Raw genomic sequence first — 21,173 nt, 5'->3', positions numbered from 1 at the left:
GTGCATATTCACAGACGATTCAGCAGAGCTTTCTGTTGTCTCTCATTAAAAATGCAAATGTATGCACATGTACTTTATACACACCTGTTTCTATTCTAGCACAATAGTGAATGGCAATATTTATTAAAATAAGAAAAAAAACTTGGGTCACAAATAAGTAAATATGCCAGAAGCACGACAATAATCGTGCGACATGTTGACAGGGCCTAAGCTGTTGTACAGACCAAGATTCCTTTATCAGTGCAAAGACAGACTCATTTCTTGATAGTTTCTCAGAGATGTGCAGCTATTTTTAGAAGCTCAGCAGAGTTTAGCCATCTGTCAGATCCACTAAAACGAGTCACTGTGGAACATCAGTCTGTAGGTTTTCAGGCAGCATTGTTGAAAAATGTATCAGTATTTTTATTTTTCTGCTATCGGAGATGTTATTTCATATCTGAGACGGTAAAGCAGCACTGTGCAACACTGAATGTGCTAAATATGTGTGAAAACATATCTTTTCATTATCACAATGCTTTTCAGTTTTCACCTTGGACATAATATATTTTGACGACTAACATTAACTCAGAGCTAATGCATATGTTTCAGTGTGGCTTGAGATGGATCATCACATAAAACCATTCCTGACTTTAACTAACAACTGATATTATACCTTTTTACATTTCCAAAGAGTTACTTTTTAAAAATTCTAAATGTATAAATTTCTCAGTTCTGCCCATGATCAAACCACTGTAAAGACTCTGCACATATGTAATGTTTTTCTGGGGTTCAGTATCCTGTCCAATCCAACATATGGACATGAGGAGAAGCTGGGAATCAAGCCACTGACCCTTTGATTGGTGGATGGCTGCTCAACCTCCTGAGACTTAGTTGCCCTAATATGGAACAGTAACAGGTGTGTGTGTGTGTGTGTGTGGTTGGGGGGCTGGGTCAACAACCCTCTAAGGCTCCATATCTTTACGGATTTAATTCAAATCTCTCTCATAGTTGTACCTTGCCCTCACATAATCCAGTTCACATAGTAAGAAATCAGATTGCTGAAGCCGATGATGCCTCAACGTCCCTCTCGCTGGGATTTACATGTCTCACACTGGCTTGTATGAAAATGAGAACATTGCATAACAGTCTTACAAAATGTACCGATTCCCACGTGGTTTATGTTGTATCATGTCAAGTCCCGGCATTATAGACCTTTGTCTCAGCAGAGGTTCCGTCAAAGCAGCAAGTGTGCAGGCTCCATGCCATGTGAGCCATCCGTGATCCTGGAGCTGGTTCTACTTCAAATGAAAAACATGTACGTAAAACAGCAGTGACTTGAATGTCATCATACAAAAGAAAGAGGCCGCTCTGCTTTCACACACGTCTATGAGCAGGTTCTATACAATATGTCTTTCCACTTAAACTGGGTTTGAGTTGATTTTATATATATATATATATATATATATATATATATATATATATATATATCCATGATTAATCAGATTGCTTTCATTAGGACAAATAATGAGACAAGCCGTTAACGTCACTTTGTGCACGTTTAACTTTGCACTGCTGCAGCATTAATCTGGAAACACACGTTTCTATTAACGTAGTTACATACACTTTTGCTGTAAGTCTTCACTTGCACGCTATTATTTGTGAAATGTTTGCTTTAAGTTTTTTTCTTGTCACAGTCTGATATTTTCAAATGTCCCAGTTTGTCTCGTAATTTGCAGATTTCTAAGTAAACTGAAGTGGATCACGTGACTCCAGAATGAAGTGAATGTAGTAACACAGCAGCTGTACTTCAGTTTCTTTACCCTTTGGGGGGCAAGATCCTATTTTTGACATCAGACCTTTTAGTAACATGCCAGACCCAGAACAGCCCAAACACAGCTTTAAATATTGTTAAGCTGTCCTTAAAGACTGAGCATACACAGGGAGCTGCACTGCTAAACAATGCAACTAATTCAAGACATGGAAACGTTTCTTTTTTCAAAGCCACCCAAAGGTGTCAGATGAAAGTCTGCCTCTCCGTTTCTTTGTTCCTCCAGATGAGAGAGATGTGGATTTTTTGGGAACATAGTCTTTTCTGTGTCACTAACCCACAGCAGACTTGAGTTTGAAACCCAGTTACATTTTATATTATTTTTACTAGCAAGGTACACGATGACCATACTGTGCCAGAGTGCAATTTACTTTGAGTTGTGCAACAGGATTATGTCTTTTTGCAAGTGAACTGTCACTTTTAAAGTTCCTATCTGCATTACTGGATAACAGAGCAATCTCATGCAGCATTGTCATTTTTGGTGCCCTCTCTCTGCATTTTCATAGACATGTTGGGTACAAGGGAATGAATAATTTTGATACTAAATATATTCACAACCTTATTTTATATATCGGTAGAAGGATGCTGAGGTTGGAGCTGCCAGGCAGGAGGTCTAGAGGAAGAGCAAAGAGGAGATTTATGGATGTAGTGAGAGAGGACATGAAGGTAGTTGGTGTGAGAGAAGAGGATGCAGAGGACAGAGTTAGATGGAGGCACATGATTCACTGTGGCGACACCTGAAAAGGAACAGAACAAAGGAAAATAATAAGAAGAAATAAATAAAATAAGGTACTTGATAAATACCCAACATACAGCTGTTGTGGCCTAACCTGAGTAATCTGAGTATAATCGTAGAGTGAAAACATGTGGTTGGGGTGCAGGGAGAATGGTGGGTTCAGTCTCATTCCAAGAAACTCAAGTATTTTGTTTGACCTAAGATTTTTGTGACATATTTTGCATTGCCTTTACGTTTTAAATGTTTTTATTACAAGTTTTAAACATTTTTTCTCACTATCTGTGATAGGTATTTCTTGCTTATAATTTTTTTTATAGTTGCTTTGATATTCTAATGCATGACTGACTGATAATATACAGTTTAATTTTATATATATATGTCTGCTGAATAAAGATGGGCTTAAAATATTTACAACAAAAATGTCGGTAAGAAATTAATTGACGAATCTTGATAGCCAATGGAATGTTAGATTATTACGTCATCCGATTGTCACCGACTCCCATTGGCTACCACCTGTACTTGCAGAAACAGCGGTCTACTGCGGTACGTGGTCTTTTCTAACGTGGCGTTCAGTTGAAAGGACGAGACAGGTGAATTTTTTCATGTTTTCTCTTTAAAAACCAGTAGAGCAGTTACTGGTTTGAGAGTTGAAATATTTATTCCCCCCCCAATTCTTCGTCCAGGTGTCTGTTCCACTTAAAGCATTAGCTCGGACCAGGTTACATTAGCATTGAAAAGCTAACGCTAGCTAGCTGAGCGTTACTGTGGCAAAGTTAAATTAGTAATTAGCAAATGTCACACGGGTTTTTATAGAGTATATGAGTTTTATCTTATTTTCGGGAAAATTTCCACCAGCTCGACTCGGTGATGTTGGAAAACTACGTGTCATTTTCAAACTCATAGCGTTGTTCTCAGGACGCGATATGGTACCAGTTCACCCGTGTTGCTACTTTCTGTCCGGGTTGCTACGCTTGTCCGTCGGCCGCCATCTTTGTTCTTCTTTTAAATGATTCAGAAGATGGAACACATTTTGTATTGTCTTTTTGAAACTTCGAAAGTGTGGTGAGGTTGAGTCTTGTCCCGGTCAGTTGGTACTAAAGGTTTTGGGTTATTCCAGGCAAACTGCCGGAGTTTCTGAAGGCTGGTGTTGGATGCAGCGCCCAGAAAAAGTGTGGGAACCATTTCTGCGATCAAGTGGCACAAAGCGCTTCCTTGTACAGACACACGGTGCGTTGGCATGTAGCGTGAAATGTAGATGAAAAGAAAAATGAACAATTTCCAAAAATCTATTATTGAATTGTAAAGACTAAGAATAACAATTAAAAAAAATGGTAAGAATAAATGGTTTCTATTGTTGTTGTTTTTGTAGCTCGTTTTTAATCGAATCCCCTTATTTTCACAGTTTTATATGCTTTTTTAAAAAGGAAAGTGTTTGGGAATTGAGGAGACAAATTACTTTGGTTTTGAAATCATTGATTAAATTAGTCTTAAGAAGTTTCTGCTGCTCACCACTTCACGGCCTCCTTTCGTCATATGTTTCACTTCGTCACGCAGCAAATGTTTTTCCTGAGTGACAGGTCTGCAGAAAACGCCAGTGTGTAGCACTCAGCCACGCTGTTTTAATACATGCACGCTGAGGTGGAGCATTGTGTTGCCGAAATAAGCAAGGTGTTCCCTGACAAAGAGTTCGTTGGGCTCTCAGCATGTGTCGCTCCAAAACCTGTATACACGGTTCAGTATTAAGGGGGCTTTGCAGATGGGCACTAATGCACCTCATACCATCACAGATGCCTGCCTTTGAAGTGTGAGCTGATAAAGATGTGCTGATGTGAGCTGCTCCCTCGCCTCTTTTACTAGGTGTCTGTGGAGAAGTACAATATTGCCCGTTGAATTGTGCCGGACTAAAAATAGCCTAAGATGGAAATACTCTAGTAAAATACTAGTGGAAGCAAGGCAGGTCCCAAGGGTTCACATAATTTTTCCTGCCAATGTATTTTGCCGCCAGAGGAAAAACGGTAAATCCATGGTAAGTGAAAGCAAGTTCATATGTTTCATGATGGCGTTGATGCAGAAATTAAGCAGTGAGAAAGATGAAGAGGAATTACAACTGAGTACAGTCTCAATAATGCTGATTGTCAGAGAAAACTCTTACTGGCTGCTCAAACAGCCTGGCAGGAGAAAGTCTGAGCCTGTGACTGATCGACAGGGCAGATGTGGGGTTTAAGTTTAATTCGTGCTTGATGAATCTTCCTTTTCCTTAGATTAATGAAGCTTTGCCAACAGGAAATTTTCAAGTGTTTTTCTCCATAACAAAAAAAATTCCTCATTTTGTAGTTCTTATAATTTGGGCAGTAGAATAAACAGTGATTCACTTTCCTTGTTTCAACACATAGTAAGTAGTGTTTATCAGAAATTATTATTAAATCAACTATCTCAGGATAATGAACTGTATCAGAGTGCAGTATTAACAGTTCGCTTTTCTACCAGTGTGGAACTGACTTATTCTTTTGAGGGTCTAATTATATATGCTTCAGTATGTAAGAAGACGAAGGAGCTAAAGTGTAAGAGGAACAACAAGATTAAAGCAGGGGACACGCAGCAGCTTGGTGTATGATAAAAAACATTTTGGAGAAAGTAAAGATATAAAGCAAAATTAATCAGCTGTCCCATAAAGTGCTCCATAAAGCAGAAAACGTTAATGTTCAGTATTACAGCCTTTACATAATTCAGCTGTGATTCAGTATGATAGTGCAGCACTTTGAATTTATTTTGTCTTGGATTTTCCAGGTTTACATTGCTGACATGTTGCTGAATGAAATCATCGACAAAATGGCGCAGACGACGGTAATTAGGCTTTATTCTACTGCTTGCACATTGACACTACGGCACACAGACACACAAGCATTCACACCGTCATCTGTCTGAAGTATGCCGACACTTTAACGCACACTGGGAGCTCATAAGTGGTTTTCACAATCAAGTGTATACTCCACACTAACTACAGCTAATACCATAAAGGGCGACTTCACCATTTTTCAACTTGCTTTATTCTAGGGTGTAAATGTACATCAGTGCTTTTAAACTTCCCTGAAATCCCTATATTAAAATAATTTTTTTTGTATTCTAATTCGCTGCACCAATAACTTAAGTGGGTGTTTCTTGTCCCTCTTGATGTGGTCTGCACACATTTTTACAGATTTTCCTTTACATGAATGCCAAAAACATTTTACTTGAAAATGGCTTTTAAATGCCATGTGCCATCCTAATAATTAATTTTCAGCCCCACGATTTAATAGCCAAGCCTCCGTCTAGCCCCAGGAGGAAAATCTCTCTGGTGACTTAGTTGAGGAAGTTTATACATTTTCAAAAAAACTCTCTTTCAGGCACAGTGTGCTGAAATCTCTGCCAAACCAGCAGCTTCTGCCTACATCTCCCTCCTTGTCCCAAGAAGAGGAGCAGTTACTAAGCAATTCCCCCATAAAACACGGCAAGTCAACCAGAGATTCAAACACAAACCTCTTCAGCTGTATCTACAGCGTAAAGCACAAACAATCCACAGTCGACGTTTGTCAGAAAAAAAGTTGTTCACATCTTTGTGTAATTAAAGAGGAATGACCCACATAATGTAGAACTGTGTTCTATAAAATGCATGTTTTTGTTTTGCTTATTAATAGACATTATTGTGATTTGTAGGAAATAAACGCTGCAAACTAAAAGAGGGGTGTTAAATTACCCGCCACACTCAGGGGATTTATTATCATGTACTTATTACAGGTTATACAGTGAAGAAGTACAAGTGAAGAAATGGGATTGTAGTTTTGAAAATGTGCTCCTGGCAGGCACATTCATCCAGCACTGTAGTAGCTCATTCCAGCTTTACTGGAGTAGAAAGTGCACAGTTATGAAAGGATTCTAAGTCATACAAGTAGAAAAGTGAATAAAGTAAATTAATAATGTACTGTGACACATAGCCTAGATTTAAATGCGTCAAGACAGATGATAATAATTTAAGGGGAAACTATTAAGTGTTATTTGTTAATAATTTATTGAGTAAGATATACAGATTGCAATGCAATGTGTGTCTATTCATAGTCTTTATCAAAAGTGGTTTTGCAGAGCACCTTAAGCTAAATGGACATAAAATTCCATTTAGGAATTGTGTCAAATAGGGAAACGTGTTCAGAGATGTGTCTTGATCTCAGAAGGTGAGGTGGCATTAGGACTGACGTGCCAATCAGCAGCTGATGTTCGGATAAATGTTTGAGTGCCAATCACCAAGCTAATCAAATGGCCGAATGGATATTTTTCTGTACCGTCAACTCTTTTTTTCACAATGTTTTCAACCATTATCCTTAGTATGTCAGTGGAAGAAAGCTGGCAACACTTATTGTTCTTAGAGTCAAAAGAATATTAATTTCACCAAATAATGTGTTTGAGCTTTTGGGAGAAGGGGGCCATCTGCCTAAATGTCTTTCTTCATTCTTTCAGCTGAGGAGCTAAGCACAGACACTGTGGCTAAGCCTTCCTGTGGTAGGGAGAACTCTGCCTTATTCATACACCAAAGTTGTAATTTCTATGGTTTTGCAAATCTTATTGTCAGTTGAACTTTGGAAGCGGAATCGGCGGAAACTTTCTGCATTCACGCTTCACAGATGATCTGTGCTTTAGACACGCCGAACATTTATTTAATGCCTCTCTCAGGAGCAAATGATAAAATGATGTTTTGGCTCCTGGCATAAACACATCATCACTATGTTGTTTTGTTTCATCCAACAATTTTATAATGTGAAGGCAGATAAGGGGCTGCATAAAGCCAGTAGTGAATCACCCAAAGACGGAAAAGACTATGTAAGAGACAGAGGAAATAATGTTAAAATACTGTCAAAAATAAAAGAGGAGTGAAGGAAGACTGAGGGGTTGAGAAACAAAAAGATTAGGGTGAAAAGAGATGCAGATAAGAGTACAGTGAGGTGCAGAGAGAAAGAGAGAGAGAGAGAGCTGCTGTAATCCTCGGACTATAAACTGGAGCGGCAGACTGAAGCAGCCTCAGTGTGAAGGATGGGATGTGAAACGCTGACGTTGTCCCCTGCTCTGATTATAGATGGAGCGTCTTTTGGTCTGAGCAGCAGCGTACAGCAGGATGACAGGTTCTCTTGCTCTCTGCTGCCTTCTCCTCTTCGCTCACACTCTCCGTCTCACAGCCGGTAAGTGAACATGACCCACAATGAGCAGCTTCTCTGGGAGACTTCAGCACTGTTTGAATGACGTAGAGTAATTACAGGTAGTTTCCTTTAGAGGTGCACTTTGTTTTCATATAATTGAACTTTGCCTTAATTTTATGATACTAACACTGATTATACATCCTGTTGCCTGCCAGTGCTGTGTTCCGACCATTTTTTAAAATTCACATATTTATCAGTTCTAGACGCTGTTACTAAAATTATAGAAATATGAAATTAGTTCTATTTAAAATGGTGGAAAAGTCAGGGTGCTGTTTTTTTTTTCTTGAGCTGAAAGCTGAGATCGTTGTCATCAGTAATGTAAAGATTTTTTTGATGACCCCACTGATCCTTAAAACCCCAAGATCTGTTTTTCATTGAGGGCAACTTATTATTTCATTGCAGTAATTAAATTGTTTGTGTTTTTGTGCATGTCTTTTCAGGGTTGTGTGTAAAAGTATCAAACAACTGTTATTTTGGCTGGTTCGTGGGGAAGGCGTCAAGACAATATGTCTCAACTATAGACCTGACCCAACCCAACTTTATGTTGCCATAAATTGTAAATGTTCTAAGTTCATCAATACGTTTAATTCAGGATCATTTTGCAGAGACACTTTATTGAGTTAGGTGATTGTCACAGTTATCGTACCTGCTCTTGTTATTGTGTGTCAATAGTTTGCTGTAGGGACTCTTTCTTTGTTGGCCAACCCAGAAGTTGGCTTCCTGCTTCCCTTGACAAAAAGCCATTGGGATTTTTCCTTTGGCTTTTGGATTATTTTGGAAAATAAGCCCCATCAAAAACAAATATTTATGATAATTTAATGTTGTGTTCAGCTAAAAATTCTTCACAGCTAAACAGCACTTTTATGGATTTTGAATCTTAATCCCGATCATAAGAAGTAAAAAAACTGTTGGTAAATCATAAACTTAAAATTATGACACCACCACTCAACACCCTTTATCTCTTCTACAAATTGTTTCATCCTTCAGTGACCTGATATAGCTAGTTAGTGAGTTTAGAAACTCGATGAAGCTGTAAAGACTGAAGCTCCATTTTTGGCATGATGACCTTTGAATGTTAGTGGCGACTGTGGTGCAGGAAGGTAGAGCGGTCGTCCACCAATCCCGCAGTTGTTGGTTCGATCCCCAGCTCCTCTGGTCACTTAAAACTTGAAAATCTCTTGATCTTGTTTAACTTATTTTAGGTATTTAACCAAAAACCCATTCAAAGAACCGACAGATGTAAGGACAGGGACATAAGACTTGAAGAAATGCTCACTGATTTCTGGGTTTCAGGGCTCATTCCCATGGCACTGCGTAGCACTTTAGCTGTGTTTGTAGAGCAGTCATCTAAAATCCACAGGTGACCCCCCACTGGCTACATATCAAAGTTTCTTGGGGCAAGACCCAAGATGCTCCCAGTAGGTCAGGCGAGGACCTTGCATAGCAGCTGAAATCATTAGTGTAAATGTCAAAGGCTAATTTGGCTGTGATGACATGAACAGAAAATATCAAATAGCAACTGAAAACATTTGATCTGCTTTGATAGTTTCTGGATTTAAATTACATGTAAATATGCAGTAATATTGTTGGGATACTGTAACACCAGCAGCACTAGTCCTTTCTTGTGGCTCCTGTTGATGACAATAGAGTGCAAACGCTTTTTTCGCTTAGTTAGTTACCTAATGCTGTTTGAACATATTTCGCCTCGTGGATAAAAAGCCCATTGTCTGATTCTGACCCACATTGCTCAAGGTAATCTGTACTTTAAAATGATTAAATGCTTGTGGCAGTTCAAACCCCAAAGTGCATGGATGTTAATCCCAGAGCAGAATTGACAGATTTTCTGTCCATGATCTAGGGAGCCTGAGTCTAGATTCTGGATTATGAATGAGTCTCTCTCTTCCTACTGCTAGAAAGCCCAGAGCTGAGGCTGCCTGGAGCCTTTCCACTGATAGTAAACGAAAAACTGTCAACAGTGCCGTATCCAAGAGGATGTCCTCAGGACACAACAAATTTAAAATGTATTAATGGAAAAACTGTTTATTCAGAGAAGGAAGGTGCACAAAACTTTGTTCAGTAAAAAGTACGTATAACAAATATAAATAATACTAGTTTTCTGTTGTCATTACCTCATGGCCTGTTAAGGGGCCTTACTTTTAATTTAACCTCATTGTAACTGATTTTTTGTGAGTGTTGTTAGCCTATATTAGCATAAAGACTGGAAGGAGGGGGAAACTGCAGGCTTGTGTTGGCATCATCCTGTCAGTTTACAAAAAAAACAATAATTTGCTGGTTTTGTACCATTATTTCTATAGAGCAAGCCTCTCATCCCCCGGGATCAGCGCTGAGCAGTTTAGCTATTTTGGTGTAGTGGCCAATGCAAGTTGTGCATTGGCCACGTGATGCACACTGCCCCAAATACTATTCTTGACATTGTTGCAAAAGGAGCTGATCTTTTGGGGGCATTACATACACTATAAATTTGAGCCTTTTTATTTTCAGACTTTTAGTAATTTGGTCCAGTATCATTTGTAAAGTCGAAGAGAAAGGACGCGTATTTTATCCCCATTCATTTGTCTGGAGACTTAAGAGTCACGACTGGAGGAAACTGCTACTTATCAAATATGCAAAGTCTGGAAAATGAATAATTTGTTTGCACATATGCCGGTAAAAAACAATGTTTAAATGGATCGCAAATGTTGATTAGGCTTTCAGTTCTTATGTTCCATCCATGCTATCATATCCAAAGCTAAAACCATTACATTCAGTACTGAGGTGTTGCCCAGCTCTATAACCTGTTATTTGGGAAATGGTTCACACATTATCCCCTGACAATGTAAGTCTTTGGTCTACCACTCGAGTTCAGACTGAAATATCTTAACAACTGTAAAATTTGTGGCAGGTCATTATGTCCCCTAAGAATTAGGTGATCGTATAAGCTGCTCCAGCCACCATAGGGTTAATACCGGATGAATTGCTATGAAATTTGGTACAAATGTTCTTGTACCCTCAGGATAAATTGTAATTTGGTGAATACCTGTGTGGCAGGCAACTGAAATATTTAGTTAAAAGTATTAACTTGTGTACTCTTAACTAAATATTTCAGTTGCTGTTTGTTTTGCCAGGGGTAAATTGTAAAAAGACGAGTTTTCTGTCCTGTCTTTTGTTCTGTTTCTGTTGCTTGGTGGATGAAAGGAATTTTGTATGCAAGATATCAGGAGCTATTTTGGCATGACTTTTGGCAGCTTGTTAGCACAAGTGACAGATGTGGTTTCCCTGAATATAGAAGTGAGCTCTGTGATCAAAGATGGGCATTAACATGAGGTGAAACTTCTGCATTTCCTATTCAAATCAGCGTTTGTTTTACCGGACATCCACCATGACTGATGCACAGCGCAGGAGCACCAGTTGAACAGTTATCATAGCTTTCAATTCGCTACCGATGTGTTTGAGAAAGAAGCCTTTTATCTGACAGCAGGGCACACTTCCTGCCTTTATACTGGGAAAATTGACAAAGGGGAGAGCGACTTGGCTGCATAAGCCAGCATTATCTTCTCCAGCAAAGACAACAGAAGACGGATAGAATATCAAACACTTCACAGTATGTAGCCATATGTAAAGGCTAAGCTGTTAATTTGTCCTCTCTTTGTCACATTAAAGTAAAAACGGCCATAGGCCACAGCCAAACGTAAGCTGAGCAGAGACAGTGATATTGCTTTTTAATATCTCATGTCCCTAATGTTAATCTCATTTCAAAATATGCTTTCCCTCTGTGAAATGATTACTTTCTCTTGTTTACAGTGGACATTATGAATCAGTTATCATGTGCGAGTGCTGTTTTATCATTTTAGTGTTATTCTGATATGTGTTAATCTCCCTTCCACATTGTTTGTGTATGTGTGTGGAGAGACTAGAGCTTGGCAAATGGCTGGCTCTTTGGATAAAAAGCTAGAGGGAGGATTAAGAGGAAAAACATGGGAAAAATAATCTGTAGGCAGGCTGACGTCATGCTGTGCAGCCCTGCGTTGCAGAGGTGAGGCTGACCGTCATGGCAGAGGGCATCACAGTGCCTCCCAGCACTCCCAGGCTGCCACTCTGCAAGGTGCCTTTGGTCCCAGTTCACATGTCAGAGGGCATCCACTCAGTTCCTGGACAGTAGTTCACCTCCATTCCAGCGTCACACTATCAGGCTGGGTGTTGTTTTAGTTCGCTACAGTGCGAACAGTGTACAATGCATAAGAAATTTGGGTATTAACATTAAATGCCCCGCAAAAAGACAACAGTTGAATAATTTCTTAAGTAAAATGCTGCTCCACATGAAATCGATTTGACTCGTACTTGAATTTCACTTTCAACACATATGTAAATAACATCTGAGCAATGTGAATTTCTAAATTTGAAAAGCTGCCCATGCTTGTGTGTTGATTTACCACATAAAGTGCCACATTTGTTTTGCACTGATTCATAGGGAAGTATCTTAAAAGCTCAAGTAAAATGCTGTGTGTATAAAATCACATTTAATATTACTATTATCTAAAATCAGTGTGAAATACAGTTACTGTTTTCATATATTACATGTGAAAATGCAAATATGCTATGTATTATACGTAAAGTGAAATCTTGTGTGACATGTAAATACCATGTTCCCATTTTATTGTTCACTTGTGTAATCGTGTTCCTCATGTAATTAACACATGAAAGAACATTTGCCTTTTTTCATGCAGTTGATAAGGTGCATTTTGCATTAAGTCATTTAATCCCACTGGTCACAGCACGGGACCATATAAATCTCAGTATATTGTAAATACTGCTGCTCCTGGGGATTAGTGTACAGTATCTAAGCAGTGAGCTGTGTGAGTGGTCTCTGCGTTTATTAGACTGACAGGGGTCTCTGTCGGCTTTTCCTTCACTGTCAAATACAAGTCGCAGGGCAGCAGGCGCTAATGGATGGAATGATTACTAACTGTTCTAACCCACAAGACCCAGAATCCCATAAAGAAATACAACAGTGTCTGCTGTACATTCCTGCTAAATTTAATCCCATCCTCTCCAAGGAATAGAGTCCATATTAAATATTCAACTGTTAAGAGAGAATCTGGAACACTTCAATAATGGGTTTGTACCAAATACTGCCGCTGTAACAACTGCAAACAAGTTTTGTTGTCTGAAAGTCATTTCAGCATGGTGCCACTGCTGAAATAAAAGATGAGGCTGAATTATTTTCCAACACTATTTTAAGATAAACCTGTAAAACCCAATTTTCTCTTCATTTCTCACAAAGATTGTCAGTCATCCTCCTTCATAGATTTATAGTTTGACAGAATCATGTATCTGCTGCATCATCTTGCTGCATTGTTTCCTTGAAGCTATATGAACTTATACTTAAGTAGCCCATTAAAATGCAAATACTATAGATGTCCTGAGTTTCACTTCACAGATTTAAGGTCTTAGGAAACTTTAATATATTACCTAGATTTTAAGATATAAATGGTTTGGAATGACCAAGTCTTTAACTATATGTTGTCATGTGCTGTCTCTCTTGCTTCTTGCAACTTGCTTCTGTAAAGTTCTGGATTTTTCCACTCCGTGATGCAGCTCTCTGTTTAACTTTGCTTCTGACCTTCCCCGCTTTCCTCAGTTTTATGTGTGCCGTGCTTTTCCCTCGCTTTGAGGTATGTCTCTGTGTTACACATTCAGCATGAAAATGTACTGATTTCCTTTGCTGCTAGTCCCAGTATTTCAGCTCCTCATTTTCCTGGCAAAGTTGCTATTAGCAACAGCATGCAGTGCCTGTGTAATGCACTGCAGTCATTTTTTACTTTTCTTTTTTTTTTATTTTTTTTTTACCTTTTCTGTTTGATTGCTGTTTGAAACCCTGTTTGTTAGATTTTATTACAGTTTGATTTTTTTTTTTTTTAAAAGGGCTCATAAGGAGTTGACACCTGCACACAACAGAACCCCCTTATGCTGAGAGTGGATTTGGTTTTACTTCCAACCTGCAACCTGAGGCCTGTTTTCGCGTACATATTGGCAACAACCATAGCGAGAAGCATTACGTTTTCAGCTTGTTCATACATCTGGCACATTCTTGCAAACACAATATTTTAGGAATGCTTGGAGGTTATCGATGAACTTATTGAGAATATGACTCCGAACAGACAACAAAGCTGCATCTTGACTCATTTGCAAAAGAAAATTAAACTTTGAAATAATTCTAGTCTTAATCTCTGAAGTTTTAGAAACTTCTCAGTTTTGTTTTCTCTTTACAACTTTTAATCTATTGTATGCTACTGAAAACCAACAGTGGGGATAATTATGCTTTGCCACACTTAGTAATTTTTATGCTCTGTATGGTGAAGTAAGTGGTTACGGAACAGACAGCAATATAAGAAGTGTTGTTAATGTTCTTGATTTTGTCAGTTTGTGCTTTCTTACGCTGGTCTGTATCGTATTTTCCTGTCAGTTTTGTACCTGTGAGTAATCATATTCACCTTTTGGACTGTGCAGTATGGGGTGACTTCCCTCCATTAATACTAATAGTACAAATAGAGTAAACATAGGCAAATTATGAAACTTCCAACTTGACAACCAATTAAACAACATGGGTACAAAAACAAAAAGAGAGAATGCAGCCAAATACCGAAATGCTCTGCAGAAAAGGTCAACACAGCAAACTACATGTTGATTTGTCTGACGGTTGTTAAATAACTGGTTCCACTCCTCCATACAATTTTTGTTGTATGGTTTGTTGACCTTCCTTAGATGTCACCGATGCAATAAGAACCATATGTTTTCTAAATGGAAATCCAGCTTTGATCTGAACACAACAGAGTGGGGATAAAGCTGAGGGCATTAACGCTACAGGCTGCAGGGTTATAAACTGTGAAGCGTCTGAGTTCAGGACATAGGGACCAGTAATGCTTTCATTGTATGATGCTTTGTAAAGCCATAAAAACACTGTTCACTATAGGAGCTATACTCTAAACATATGTATCCAAACCTCTCCCACTCGTCTCTCTCTGACAGGTTATTTAACGGTTTCCATTGAGCCCCTTCCCCCTGTTGTCATTGGTGACACCATCACACTGAAGTGCAATTTCCAGACGGATGGCAACCTCAGAGAGATTGTGTGGTTTCGGGTGAGTAGACGGGTTAACTCGATGCAATATCAGCTGCTTGCCAATTCTGTCTATGGTTGATGAGACTTCCTCCTCCTTCAGCCTTAAATGTGTACAGTCACATAGAATGGTGCTTTTGTGTTCGAACGGAGAAAGATTTAGATGTGGTCCTGTATATTATTTGCTCCTACAAATCGAGCTCCCAGTCAGTGAGACTGTATTTAGGCACAGTAGCACTGAGCTCATGGTGTTACATGCTAGACCTGCTACTAATAATTATCTTCATCAAAAATAACTTGGAGGTTACGTCCTCAGTTTATTAAATAATCATTTGATTGATAAAATGTCACGAAGAACATCTGTAAGAAAGTAATTGGTTCTGTTATCCACTGTCTTTTTCTGCTCAAAGAGTAAAGAGTTCTGACCTGAACCTGAATGGATTTATTTTTAAATGGAACATAAAGTATGAGAGATTGAAGAGTCTTTGTGGCTTTTACCAGTTGTTTTTTGCTTGAAAACCTCTTTTAGTTAGGAATAAATTTGACAGCTGATCCAAAGTAACGTCACCCTCTATATGCTATAATATTTCCCACTCTGATATCTGAGTTATTGTCATCCCTTTGACCTCCTTGCATTAGTCATGGGGCACTTTTGCTTTTGAATGGTGTGTTTTTTTTTTTTTTTTTTTTTTTTTTTTTTTTTTTTTAACCTTCTTACATCATGCAGCCTGAACATTGCTCTTTAATTCTGTCGGCAGAGGTGGCAGCCGTGCACACGCTCGGTACTCAAGGGAAAGTGCAAGTACCCTACCCTTATTTTCTTCACTCAAATTAAAGTACTATGTACATGCACCACAATTCTAAGAAAAAAATGTTACTACTGAATTAGAAGTCTAGTTCAGATTTCTTTCAGAAAGTTTCAAAGGGTGAGAACATGCCAAAGATTTTTTTTAGTAATGAAGAGACTTGGTTTGGAACACAAACAGCAGCTGATCACATGTCACTGATACGTTACCATTTTCTGACATGATCCTCTATTTTATAGGTGATGTTCAGTCTTAAAAGAGGGATTTATGACAAGTTTTGGAAATTAAAAGAGCTGAATCTGATTTGGAACGTGTTCAAACAAACGTCAAAGAAATTATCAAAAAATGAAGACGCTGGAGTTATGGATATATTTGCTGATTTAACTGGTGCAAACAATCTGGACTAATGTTGCACTTCTACACAAGTCATTCTAAATGATTGTTCTTCAAGTTTCAATAATTAAAAATGGAATGGAATATTGAAAAATACATAACCTAATGTCTGATAATGTAACTAAATGATGTTCAGCATGTTCACCACCCATTGGTGAGTATTGTGCTCATCCGTGGAGCCAAGGAGAAACCACGAGGAGACAAAATATAATAATGTGAATATTTAATAATTTTTGCTCTCTAATTAATAATTTGTGTGAAAAATTACTAATTCATGCACTCATATCTTGTAATAGATACAGTATATATCGCTTTTGGCATGTTGCTTCTGCTGAAACCCTGAATCTTTTTAGGAGCTCATCTGTATAGTAATTATGGCAAAATGTGGCTGTTTATCCTGTAAAACATGTGCACAGGATCTCAAAGGTAAAACAACATTGTCTATTAATTATCCAACCTGAAGTGTGGATATTTATCTCAGCTCAAGGTTAAACATCGAATCAGTTAAACCCGACTCATCCATGGGGTGGAGAATAATGCCAAGGCCCTCAACATGGGAATGTTCCTCAACATATTGATATACATTTTTAATGTGAAACATCAAGGTTTATTATTTAAAAAAATACAGATATGTATTTTAATTAATGTCTACGTGGTTACAGCTGCTGTATTCAAATTCATTGACACTGATACTTTAAACTTTACTCCCACAGGTGAGTGAAGGAGGCAGTGTCAAGCAGAAGATTTTCACCTATGATGCCATGTACAACACCAGTTACTCCCACATGGAGGACAATCGCAGACGAGAGGACCTGGTCTACCAGTCGACTGTGCGGTAGGTCAAACTGTTTCTACTGTAAACCATGTGTTGTCTTTTATAAATCCATATCGTTTCAAAGTCAAACATTTGGAGCGGATGTTGCTGTAGTGGTAGTGGAGGTGAGGTTGGATCAAACACATTTTTCCACTTTATTCTTAAAAATGTGAAATGTTGAAAACGAATAACCTTTGTTTAATGAACAGACTACCTGAAGTCCAGATGCACGACGATGGTCTGTATGAGTGCCATGTGGGAATCTATGACCGGGGCTCTAGAGACAAAGTCATTTTAGCCTCCAGCAGCATCCTCCTCACTGTCATAGGTATGGATTCATGTCTGATGTCAAATTACTTTTTAGGACCATGTCTTTTGAGGAAAAGTCTCACCTCATCTTAGACATCTGAACCAGGTTTTTCCAGATGTGTGGGGGTTTTTTTGTTTTGTTTTGTTTTTTTGTTTCTAACTTTAGTCAAAAGGTTTTGTCTGCTGATGGCAACTGGAGGAAAAGTGAGCTGAAAGAAAAATGAAATGATGGTTCCCAGTCTCAAGGAGCCAAATGAGCTTGGATGAAAATCACACAAAAGCTTGTAAAGAGTATAAACATGGAAACTGTGCCTTGGTGAAGTATAAATCCTCTGGCTAGAATTCAATGGTGCATTTCTACCACAGGAATTTAAGTTGAGGAATCTTTACGATGGTAAAATCCACAGAACACAGTGCAACGTAGTTTTAAAAGCCAGGTGCAGTATTCAGTGCAGCATTAGACCAATCAGCAATATTCAGGGTAGAGGTCCCATCCTAATAGTCTCTCTGTTTTTTAGGGGGTTAGAACCCTAGTCCAACAACTAAAATTAGACCCTTACTCCCTCGTTTGGTATTGGGTTATGGCGATAATAATATTTTATATTCTACTGCACTAGTTTTAGGAACCAGGTGCATTATTTTCCATTGCAGATATATAATCGCTTCATTCCATTCATGGTACAAGGCAACTGTGCCCGGTGTGAGTAAGACTATAGTACTGCTTTAACGTAGGTGGTCATCATAGTGATGCAGCATGAAATCGCAGTGACGTCATCATCAGCGCTGCACACTAGAAGAGTGATGGTACTGCAGATATGCCCTCCTTGATTGTTGGTGGGTAGCTGTTTTTCACACCAAGGGGACAATTTTTTGCGTCAGACGAGGCTGAAAGCAGTGTGAAATTCTGCAGACAAGACAACTGTTTGTATAAAGGCGTATAATACACATTACCTTATGGTGTCTCCTCATCTTTCTTGGAACCTTGACTTTTGTTGCAGCTAGTTCTTAAATTTGAACTTTAATACATAAATGTAGTTTAATTGCACTGCACGTACACAAATTAACTGGCTTCATCCTTTTGGATTTTGGCTAAAAATAAATGACACTGGATAAACAGGATTTGTAATTAATTAGGATTTTGACCAGGGGTGTACACAGGTTAGTTGTATATTGTGAGACTGCTTTGGCGAGAGCAGCAATGCTGGCAGGACTAAAAATACAGCTTACTAGCACTCAGAAAGCTCACTAATTAACATGTGCTGTGATGGTTTAACCTCTACATTAACAGTAATAGGAGAAGATGTGGAAATGATGGGTGGTGTTATGTTTATTTAATGCGTCTGTTAACCTGCATTATAAATGGGAGAAGCACTGCACAAGTGCTGACTGATAAAACTAGTTTATTCACACAAATACCCACAAATTGTTGTGTTTTGGTTTTTTTTGCATTTTTGTTTTTGCAACATCAGTGAGCTTTAGACTGTTCAGTGTGTATATGTCTGAACCATCTGTTGCCTCATTTACGCCATCTTGACTCCCAGGAAAAAAAAGCTAAATTTTTCAAAACTAATTTCTTTGAAAGCAAAATTGAATTGATTTAAATTGTTACCATCAGGGACTCACTCGGCACCTAACTGCTATTTTGTAAGTATTTTACCTCAGTGTTGTTAGTGGTACTTTGATTGTTCGAGTGCCATAGTCGTCTTTTTGTTTTCTCCGCAGTACCTCCCAAGTCTATCTCTGTGGTGGCAGCCAACAGTCCAGCTCCTTTCAGCCGCTATGAAGCCCAGAACTTCTCTCTGATTTGCATTGTTACAGGAGCAAAGCCAGCTCCCATGGTGAGATGGAGCCTTTTTACTCTTTGTCTCTCTTGAAGGATTCAGCCTCCACACTCAAATTTGCGTCAGTGCTTTGTGTGCAACAATGAAACACTTCATGAAACATCCATCTCTCTGATGATGGAAAACTTCTCTGAACCCTTTTAGTAATCCTAATACAGTAAAAGAAGATGTCGGTATATTTACTGCAGGATGAAAGTGTGGGCAAGCGTGTAGTGGCCACAGGAAAAAAAAAAAAACAACAATTCCTTTGCTTGATGCTTCCTGCGGCAGCTTGAAAGTTGGGAATGAAAAAAGCTATTTACAGCTTTGATCTGTACCCTTTGTGCCCTATTTGGAAACTGTGCTGCAAAGTAATAGCAGTGGATTAGAAGACAGCTGCATATGCGATGAAATCCAATAAAGTGTGTGTCATGTGTCCTGCAATGAGAAAGCAAAACGGAGAGAGTGTAACGCGTGATCATAATCATGAAAGAAAGACACTTTCATGGTAATCTATGAAGTGGGCTGACTAACTGTTGCCGAGGTTCCCTCTGCATAATGGCGGTTTTATGGTACCCGTGGTAAATAACAATGAAGACAGCTATAGCTCTGTAGTCACGTGACCATGTGGTCGGAGAAATAAACAAGATAATCACAGCAGCATCCAGCTGTAAGCCGCCCCCACAGAGAAGCAGCAGTATGTACAACAGGTTGTTTTTAACGTGTACTATGTGTTTCTGTGTTTGGATAATGTTATAGATGATTCGTAAAATGACAAGAACAGGAAAGTGTTGTAGCAAATTGAGTAGTTAACACTCAAAAATGCAGGAGGTTTGCTCAGCTGCACAAGATGTCCCAGTAATTTTAAGCAGCAAGCAGGAAAAAAAACTCCTGCAGCACAGACTTCATTCCATGATTGACTTTTGGCACTAGTTTGTCTTCATTGGAGCTTTAGAGAGAACAAAACATATCAAATCACATTTACACACACACACACGCGTGTATGTGTGTGTGTGTGTGTGTGTGTGTATGTGTAGGAAAAGAAATGTGTGTAAATATATTTACACACACATACAGAATATCTGTTGTGCTAGGTGCAAATCATAAATCAGGGAGCCCTGCAGGTCAAAAAACAGAACTGCTCTAAGGAAAATGTATACAGATCACATATCAATTAAAATAAAAACAATATCAAAACAAAGACATCATGAACATGACCCAACACTACATTAGCGATGGCTACATAGGCGAATCCCACCCCTCACACCACTGCCAGGATGGAAGGTTACAGTACAGACAGCTATATGTGTTTTTATTGTGAATGGATCCATGAGCATTAGTTTCTCGGCCTGTTGTTGCAAAAAAGTGATTTTTTTTTTTTTTTGGTCATGTTAACACATCTTATAACGTAAATAGAACCATTCCTACAGCTTCATTGAACCACCAATAACAGCCTGCGATACTGTGGAAAAGAGGGACAGAAGAGATTCAGTGCACCTGTTACATATAGGCCTCATACATCTGCTTTGCTGGCAGCTGTAAACGGATTGTATGGTACTGCCTGCACTGGCACGGTCTGTACCTGGAACTAAAGTGACCTGGAAAGTAGGAAAAAATTGTCAAGGCCAGTGGACAAAAAGCCTTCTTTTGCCCTCGGGCAGGGGTCCTGTAAGGTAGTGATGTCACACGAAAACTGTAAAAATGAAATCATTCCTTCGCAGCATGTCGTGTCTAGTGTAGGTTCTTTTTCTTCATTATCCTGAATCCTTGTTAACAATTTGGATCCGCATCCTGTCTTGAGTCAGTGCTCAGCGTTTTGTTCTTTCATTGTAGAGACAACCACTGGCAAACAAAGCCCTTCTGAACGTGGGGAGTTTACTGTTGTTGCTCTAACACGTGCTGTAATCTTCTCATGTTGGTGCTGTTTGTGCTTGAGGTGCTGGAACAAATTTCATTCAGGTCTCCACCTTTGTTGTTAGGGGATTCTAATAAAACTGGAAAATCACAGATGGTGGAAGACACAGGAAGCTCCTTTATTTCTGGAAACTCTTCCTCAGTGCCTTCCAACATGCAAGCTCATCCTTGTTTGTTCTGTTTGCAGAAACATGTGAGTTACCCATGTTACATCTGCAAACATGTCACCACGCAA

At 38.8% G+C, this 21,173-nt stretch overlaps 1 protein-coding gene across 6 annotated transcripts in view; it reads left to right on the top strand.

Moving 5' to 3' along the window:
- Positions 1-7,564: 7,564 nt before the first annotated feature.
- Positions 7,565-21,173, top strand: part of LOC137139185 (immunoglobulin superfamily member 21-like) — a 34,276-nt gene continuing 20,667 nt past the window's right edge. For 2 of the 6 annotated variants that reach the window (XR_010916283.1, XM_067526093.1), the window contains exons 1-5: positions 7,568-7,747; positions 14,792-14,904; positions 16,795-16,916; positions 17,105-17,223; positions 18,927-19,042. Coding sequence is in view for 5 of the 6 variants with exons in the window: in XM_067526093.1 (XP_067382194.1) it covers positions 7,684-7,747; positions 14,792-14,904; positions 16,795-16,916; positions 17,105-17,223; positions 18,927-19,042 (534 nt within the window). In the remaining variant the exon portion in view is untranslated. Of the gene's footprint in view, positions 7,748-14,791; positions 14,905-15,640; positions 15,685-16,794; positions 16,917-17,104; positions 17,224-18,926; positions 19,043-21,173 lie in introns of those variants that run through there. The other 4 variants (XM_067526096.1, XM_067526094.1, XM_067526097.1 and 1 more) reach the window with 4 other exon arrangements.

The sequence above is a fragment of the Channa argus genome, chromosome 13 (genome assembly GCF_033026475.1).
Source record: "Channa argus isolate prfri chromosome 13, Channa argus male v1.0, whole genome shotgun sequence".
Classification (NCBI taxonomy): domain Eukaryota; kingdom Metazoa; phylum Chordata; class Actinopteri; order Anabantiformes; family Channidae; genus Channa; species Channa argus.
The sequence above is the reverse complement of the archived record's forward strand: the minus strand, read 5'-3'. Positions and strand labels throughout refer to the sequence as shown.